The sequence below is a fragment of the Castanea sativa genome, chromosome 3 (genome assembly GCF_040712315.1).
Source record: "Castanea sativa cultivar Marrone di Chiusa Pesio chromosome 3, ASM4071231v1".
NCBI lineage: Eukaryota > Viridiplantae > Streptophyta > Magnoliopsida > Fagales > Fagaceae > Castanea > Castanea sativa.
The window spans coordinates 5,251,871-5,260,239 of NC_134015.1; the positions used below are offsets into that span (position 1 = coordinate 5,251,871).

Consider the following 8,369-nt stretch of genomic DNA (forward strand, 5'->3'; position numbering starts at 1 on the left):
CCACCTCACGTCCATTAGATTTGACGAAGATCTAGATCTCCATCAACTCGAAAACCATACACCACCTTTGATCTTCGACATCTACGTGATAACCAGCAAAATCATCTGCTCTTCGACATAACCATACCAAATTAGTCAATAACCCAAATCTTCTCAATCAACAATGATTAAGAAGTTTTCAAATCCAATGTCCTTGAGTTAGTCGACATGTTGACACCAAGCACGACTAACCCATGATAAATTATGTCCCCAATTGTTCTTGTTAACTCGAGTATTAAGTTGTAAGGCACAAAATTGCTGCCAAAATCTCAATAGAATTTTGTAAATACCATAACTTTATGTTGAAATAACAAGCAAGACAGTGGGAATGTGTGTAATTGTGAGGCCAGAAATGGTAGTCATGTGAATGCACTAAGCAGACTCAAAAATTAGGAAGGGGGCTCTTGTATTTTATTTCCCCCTCCTTAAGTGAAGGCCTGGACCTCAAAAAATCTTCTGAAGTATTGGAAAAAAAAACTGCATTCACATCAAATTCTTTCGAATTTGGCTTGGGTCCATTATATAATAACCTGTTGAGATAATGACATATGACCAAAAGTAAACAATTATCGCCATCTTAATTTGTTCATTGCAATTGAACATTGGACCCAAGCTTGACTCAATTCTTTCTTGTTTTAACCGAAATTGAGGAAAACGAGATAATAAAAATGTGATTGAATTGAGATAATCTCTTATCTCTACTAGGTAATTAGATAAGTATTTTCTTGCTTTATTCAAATGAATCGCTATAAAATTTATTCATCATGGAACCATAAAACAACCTCCCTACTAAAACAACAAATACTACTACGTAATCGTTGGTACCTTATTAGTTCACAACTTCTTTCTACTTAAGCAACCACTCCTAATAAAAAGCAACAATTTATTTCAAACATTAACATTGCTAACATAACAAAGCTTCCCACTCTAACGTTCCCTTCTTAAAACCTCTCCCTTATTATGCTCGCAAATATAGTAAACACCAAGGGAGAGAGTTGCGGCAACGAACACTAGAAAACAAGAATTGCTTCAAGAGAAATTGGAAAGAGTTTTGTTGAGTACATCAGAGACAATTATTCTGTAAGTTTTTTCAGTGGGGTGAACAAAGTCCCAAAAGACATAGGTAGAAGCATCTGGACAAGTGAATGGACTAAATGGAAGACATATACTAGTGCCACCGCAGCACCCAGAATTTGCATTTTGAAAGCCTGAAATTGTAAGAATAGTCATAAATTAGAAATGAATCACCAAATTGATGCTACAAAGTTCAATTATAATGTATCATACCTCATAAACATTACAAATTGATGCTTTAACTTTTACGAACAAAACAGTAGAAGTAGTTAACAAAGGGAGGCAGACCAAGGCCACACAGCCAAATGCAACCTTTTCGGGACATTTTGGACGAATGTGGCTTCATGGACTTGGGTTTTGTGGGTTTCCCTTTTCCATGGCACAAACACTTCAAGGACTACACCATTTGGGAACGACTAGACCAAACTATGGCCACCAATGATTGGTTTTCCATGTTCCCAGGTGCGAAAGTGTATCATTTGGATGTCACAACTTCAGACCATAAGCCTTTATTAATTGCCCCTGAAGGTATGGATAGCTGCTTCCAAAAGCCTTTCCGCATTGAACAAATGTGGCTAACGAAAAAAGGTTGCACTAAGACGGTTGAAGCTGTTTGGTTGGAGACTTCTATGAACCCGTGGGATACAAAGGTAATTAAGAAGATTGATAAGTATGGGAATGCACTGACACGTTGGAGCAAGGAACACTTTGGCAGCGTTAGAAGAGACCTAGAATTAAAAGGGAAAGAACTTCGTGAGGCAGAATCATGGGCACTTCATACAGGGGGCCCAAAATGCATGAGAGTGTTGGAAAAAGAAGTTAACATGCTGCTGGATAAGGAAGCCAAAATGTGGGCCCAACAGTCCAAGGTTTTGTGGCTCAAGGATGGCGATCGCAATACGAGGTTCTTCCATAGCAAAGCTTCCCAACCCCAGCGCCACAATTACATCACTAAACTACATGATACTTTGGGCAGATTATGTACAAGGCCATCCCAAATAAATGACATCATCACCACCTTTTATCAAGAACTCTTTACTACGGGTGGCCCAAGCAGTTTTGAGGAAGTCATTGACACAATCCCTCAGGTGGTATCTCCTGAGATGAATGCAAAGCTCATTGCAGATTTCACAATCGATGAAGTGGAAGCTGTCATAAGACAAATGGCCCCCTTGAAAGCCCCTGGCCCGGACGATATGCCTCCCTTATTTTATCATAATTTATGGTCTTTAATTGGCTCTGATGTCTCTCTATCTATATTGCATTATCTTAATACTAGAGTCCTACCTCAATCTTTAGGACACTATTTTATCACTCTAATTCCCGGAGTTAAAAATCCAGAGTGTGTTACTGAATTTCGCCCTATAAGCTTAAGTAATGTCTTATATAGAATTTTTGCAAAGGTATTAACCAACCGTTTGAAAATTGTTATGCCTAAGCTTATTTTAGAATATCAGAGTGCATTAATGTTTGACCGTCTGATTTCAGATAACATCTTAGTGGCTTTTGAAACTTTGCACTACTTGAGGAACCACAATAAAGGTAGAACGGGTTTTATGGCCTCAAAGCTCGACATGAGCAAGGCCTATGATAGAGTGGAATGGTCTTACATGGAGAAGGTATTGGTGAAAATGGGTTTTCAAGAAAGGTGGATCAAAGCTCATGATGGTATGCATCACCACAGTCTCATACTCAATCTTGATCAATGGGGAACCGCAAGGCCACATCACCCCTACAAGAGGATTTAGACAAGGAGACCCCCTCTCTCCTTACCTATTCCTTATGTGTATTGAAGGCTTGCATGGTTTGATAAGTAAGGCAGCCACAAATGGGTCAATTAAGGGTATTTCTTTATGCCGGAATGGTCCAAAATTAACTTACCTCCTTTTTGCAGATGATAGTCTGATTTTTTGCAGGGCAAAGGAAAGCGAATGCCAAGCTTTATTGGATATCCTAGCCAAATATGAACTTGCTTCGGGGGCAACAAGTCAATCGAACAAAGACCAATTTATTTTTCAGCAAGTCCACCCAGGAAGACATGTAAACAACTATCAAGAATATGCTTGGAGTATCGGTGGTTAAACAATATGAGAAGTATTTAAGATTACCTTTACTTGTTGGTTGGAACAAGAAAGAAAGTTTCACTCATATTAAACAATAGGTTTGGAAGAAGTTACAAGGATGGGAAGCTAAATTATTATCTCAAGCCAGGAAGGAGATTTTGATTAAGGTGGTGGCATAAGCTCTCTCCACACATACTATGTCTTGTTTCAAGTTGCCGGTTACACTCTACCATGAACTTGAATCTATGATATGTAGGTTCTTTTGGGGATAGCGGGGTGATAGTAGAAAAATCCATTTGGTGAAATGACTAGATTTATGTAAACCAAAATCTCAGGGAGGCATGGGTTTTAAAGACCTTTTTTTTTTTCATGGTGCACTCTTGGCTAAACAAAAATGGAGATTACTCCATGACACTAACTCACTGTTTTACAAGGTATTTAAAGCCAAGTTCTTTCCAAATTCGTCAGTATTGGAAGCCACAAATCCGACCAATGCCTCCTATGCATGGAAGAGTTTGATGCATGGAAGGGAAGTCATCAAAAGGGGTGGGGTTTGGAGAATCGGTCTAGGCAACTCTGTCCATATCTGGGGAGACAACTGGCTGCCTACTAAAACTAGGCCAAAAGTAATCTCACCAATGGTGGATGGTGGGGATACGACCATGGTCAGTGAGCTCATTGACCCAGTGAACAGGACTTGGAGGGAGAAAGTCATTGATAGAACTTTCTATGAGTTTGAAGCATCCATTATAAAAAAACATCCCTCTGTGTAGGACCATTCAAGATGACGTCCTAATCTGGCCATTCAATCTGGATGGAGATATTCAGTTAAATCTGGATATAATAAGTTTTTGTAAGAAGAACAAGCGTGACACCAACCTAGGCAGTCCGTACCCGATGCGATGAAGCTTTTGTGGAACAAAATTTGGGGTCTTAAGGTCCAAAATAAAGTCAAGCATTTAGTATGGAAGGCTTGCAAGAATTCCCTTCCTACTAAATTAAATTTGGTTCGACGCAAAGTGATCACTGATGGGCAGTGTGACAGTTGCAAGCAACAGCATGAAGATGTAACTCATGCACTATATGGATGCCCTGCCCTCGATGACTTCTGGAAACAAACTAAAACATGGAACCATGGTGTACTTAAGAAATTCATATCTTTCCTTGATCTCTTTGACTTCATTCTTGCAGGTAATAGTGAAGTAGAATTATTTGCGACGGTCATTTGGAACCTATGGAATCGGCGGAACAACCTCAGACTGGGAAAACCATTACATCCCCTTGATAAGGTGCTGGAACACTCTCGAGAGCAGCTATTAGAGTCCCACTCCAGCACCCTGAGCCTACCAATTCACCGACGGCAGCAAGCAGCAACGTGGACTACACCAGAGCAATAGTGGGTGAAAGTGAACTTTGATGGAGCAACTTTTGCGTCTGACAATACCCCTGAATTGGGAGTGGTAATACGGAATGACGCGGGTCTTGTTATGGTATCCTTATCACAACAAATTCCTATGCCATCTATGGTTATTGAAGTCGAAGCCCTGGCAGCAAGGACAGCCTTGGAGCTAGCTATAGAATGTGGTTTTACGCGTATAGTCTTGGAGGGTGATTCTGAGGTTCTATACACAGCAATACATAAGGAGACCAGACGCCTAACACACTTTGGCCACCTCACATCAGATATACTTTTTCTTATTTCACACCTTTCTACCTTTAAACTATCTGTTGTTCGCAGACATTGTAATAAGCTTGCTCACGCCTTAGTAAGGAGAGCAACAATCCCCCACAAATGTTCGTCTGGCTAGAAGATGTATCACCAGACCTCTTGTTTGTATTTTAGATTAATTTTAATAGCCTTCTTGAATAATATGCATTGACTTCTTTCTCAAAAAAATAAAAATAAAAATAACAAAGAATAATCCTGGGATACTATATATTATGCATAAATTTTAGAAACTAATGTCTCATCATTAACAAAAAAGAAAAATAGTTTTATTATATGAAAATTCTAAAATTATTACAAATTTTACTACAAAAGACTTACAAACTAATGCGACAAAGAGTGTGATATTGTTGCCACTTTAATAACTAATAAATTAATATTTGAATAACCTTTATGAGAATAGTAGCCTATCAATTAGCAAGGTTTATATAGTAAAATATGTAATGTTCTTAACATCAATATTTTATGCAACAAAAAGTGTGATATTGTTGGCACTTTAATTACTAATAAATAAATGTACGAATAACCTTTATGGGATTAGTATCCTATCAATTAGTAAGGTTTATATAGTAAAATATGCAATATCCTTGGCATCAATCTTTTATCGCATTATTCAAGTGGCATCAATTTGAAATATTGCCAAATTGGCTTATAAGCCTTTTTTGCAGGATTTTTTCTTCTTCACTTTCTATAAATCAGTAGTTCCAACTAGAAGTGACGAGTGATCTAAATTTGTAATACCTTTAACATTTTCTATTAAAGTTGATGTACTATCATTCATATTTATCATATTTATTATCACATTAATTTGTAAATACTTTATATAAAATTTAAAAATTTGCAAGCACGTAATAGAAAATTTGATTGTAGTTCTAGTATTTTCCATAAGCTAATAGGCTAGGATGATATCACGACGAAAGCTTTAAGTATATGATTACCAGATTTTTTAAGACAAAAAAAATATAACACTTACCAAATTGCTGAGGATTACTGGCGATGTTGACTAGAGGGGTAAAGATGTCGAAGAAGACCAGCTTGGCATCGGGATGCTTGCTTTGAAGGGACGCTATTCCTGCTTTTAACAGATTATTGTACATTTGTGCTCCTAGGTTTGCGGCCACTGAACAAGATGACCCTCCTGTAAGTCTTGCTGATGGCTCGCATCCAAATGCTACAGTACTAAGAACACCAAATCGCCTTGCCCCCAGTGCATACAATTGCTTCACAGATTTATATTTGATATGGTTAGGTGCTTGGTGCTCTTTGCTACTATTTTTAACGAAGGGAATGACATATACATAGTTAAAAAGATAAGTGGTTCTAAATCACAAACTATTACACAATTTTTTTTACAATTACTTTAATGTGACAAACTGTGAATGGATATCAATGACTTACACATGAACCTATCATTTTTTTATTTTATTTTTATCACTTACAATATGCCATACCATAGCAAAGAAATTGTATAATAATTTATATATGAAACTAGGTTTTTTTTTTTTTTTCTAAAAAGTTACTTAGGGCTGTCATAAGTCATAATGAAAGAAATATACCTCCAAAAAAGTGGTAGACCAGGTAACCAATTGAGCACAATATGCAGGAAAAGTATACTCTGATTTCCTCATACCAGCAGTATATGATACTCCAATGTCATTGTTGCCTGCTGACATTAGCACAAGGCTGTTGGCTATGATGGCTTTTGCTTTCTCTTCACCAACAACCCCTGTTAGCTTCCCTATGTAATCCTTGAAGTATTGTAACTGTTGGGACATTGCCACAACTCCCTGATTCCAACAAAACAATTAAATTGCAAGAAAGCCTAGAATTTTGAAAGCACAGTAAATAATGTATAATTATTAGATTAAGGAAAATATTAATTCAGCTCTTCTAATCGGATTTTTTGTTGTCTCGTGTTTTTGGTATTGGATCCCATCACCTAAAACACGGAGGGGCAGAAGATACAATTGAGGGAGTTTAAGTACTATCCTCTAGATTATTTGAAAACCAACAAATGTCGTAATTTATATGAATAAAAGAGAGAGGAGGGGCATCATATCCCTTGTCTTGTGGTTCTGCTAGGTAACAATTTAGTTTAAAGACTTTCAATTCTTATATTTCACCTCCTAATTTTTTTAAAAAAAAATTAAATTATTCGGGTTTTGTTCAAATTCTATTTTGCATGTTTTGGTTGAAAAAATTACCTCCTTTTGATTCCATCCAGTAACAATTTAATTCCACGATTTTTTTAATTGTAACATTTTGATCCCAAAAGTTTAAATTTAGATGAAATCAAAAGAAATACTTTTGACAAAATCCAAACAATTTGATTTTTGTCCAAATCATAATGCGGTTAAATGTAATTAACAATAAAAAGTTTGTATACTAATTTGTGATAGAGCCAAATTTAAAAAGGGCAAACATTATTGTCCAAATAAATAAATATAAAAGATAGATACCAGTGTACTGGATGTTAATGGATCAATTCCCGAGCCACCGGAAGCAAAGCCTACACCGGTTAGGAGATCATCACTTTGAAGGTCTGGTTTAAGATAAGCTGGTACAGTATCTTTAATTCCCAAGGCCTCCGCTGAAATGAATATGAAATGGGTAAGTAACCACAACAATTTGGTGTTATTTTCAAATTAAACCTTAAAGTTTTGAGCGTAATACTTTTAACCCTATAGTTTAAAAATTACTGTAATTTAGATTTTTTTTTAAGTCACTTTCAACTAAAATTTTTAGACATTTTTTTTGAGTCTCTTTCAACTAAAATAACAAAAATTTACTTAAACTATACCTAGAATTTTTTGTACACTAGAACTCAAAAGCAAAAACAGAAACTTTTTATACGTAGTACATAAAATATGCATCATGCATGAGAGAGAGATGTTTGGTAAGTAAAAGAGTTTATGATATTATACCTATCAAGTCTGTGGGGTTTTTTCCATTGCAAAATCTTCCCGTTGCAACTTTTCCCGGGAAGTCTCTTCCATATGGAGGGTAATTGCACCTACCTGAGAGAAGATTGTTATTCATGCCTGTATCAAGAATCGAATCTCCAAATGAGAAAATTGCTGAAAATGTTTTATTTGCTTGAGCTCCTATGGTGCAGAAAAATAGACAAGCGCAAGCTTGAAGTAGGAAAAGTATAAATGAAGATGTAGAAGCCATTTTTACAAACTCTGAGTGCTAAGTTTTTCTAGTGATGGATGCTTTAGTTTCTCATGGCCTAAATGAAGTCTGAAGTGTGTGTATTTATACTCTCATAGATATGATAATAAACAAGCAATTAATGGTAAGACATTTAAACTACAAGAGTGAAAGAAATTTGACATATCAAAATTTGATTTAAAATTTCTATCAATTGTTGTCAATCGTAATAAATCATTTCTTTAAAAGCGTTAATGCATTAATTTAAATTAAATATTCCCCAAAATATTAGCTTAGTAGGTTATATTTCTTTA

At 36.1% G+C, this 8,369-nt stretch overlaps 1 protein-coding gene across 1 annotated transcript; it reads right to left on the reverse strand.

Moving 5' to 3' along the window:
- Positions 1 to 1,068: 1,068 nt before the first annotated feature.
- Positions 1,069 to 8,076, reverse strand: LOC142628376 (GDSL esterase/lipase At1g23500-like). Its single transcript, XM_075802488.1, has 5 exons — positions 7,827 to 8,076; positions 7,362 to 7,492; positions 6,459 to 6,689; positions 5,876 to 6,122; positions 1,069 to 1,247 (listed from the first exon to the last, which is right to left on the reverse strand). Exons 1-5 carry the CDS (start codon positions 8,074 to 8,076, stop codon positions 1,069 to 1,071), a joined length of 1,038 nt encoding a protein of 345 aa, XP_075658603.1.
- Positions 8,077 to 8,369: the final 293 nt, after the last annotated feature.

Coding starts and splice junctions, on each gene's coding strand:
- LOC142628376 (XM_075802488.1), bottom strand. CDS start 8,076: ATGGCTTCTACATCTTCATTTATACTTTTCCTACTTCAAGCTTGCGCT. Junction 7,493..7,826: donor AAACCCCACAGACTTGATAG/GTATAATATCAT, acceptor TATTCATTTCAG/CGGAGGCCTTGGGAATTAAA. Junction 6,690..7,361: donor CATTAACATCCAGTACACTG/GTATCTATCTTT, acceptor TGTTGGAATCAG/GGAGTTGTGGCAATGTCCCA.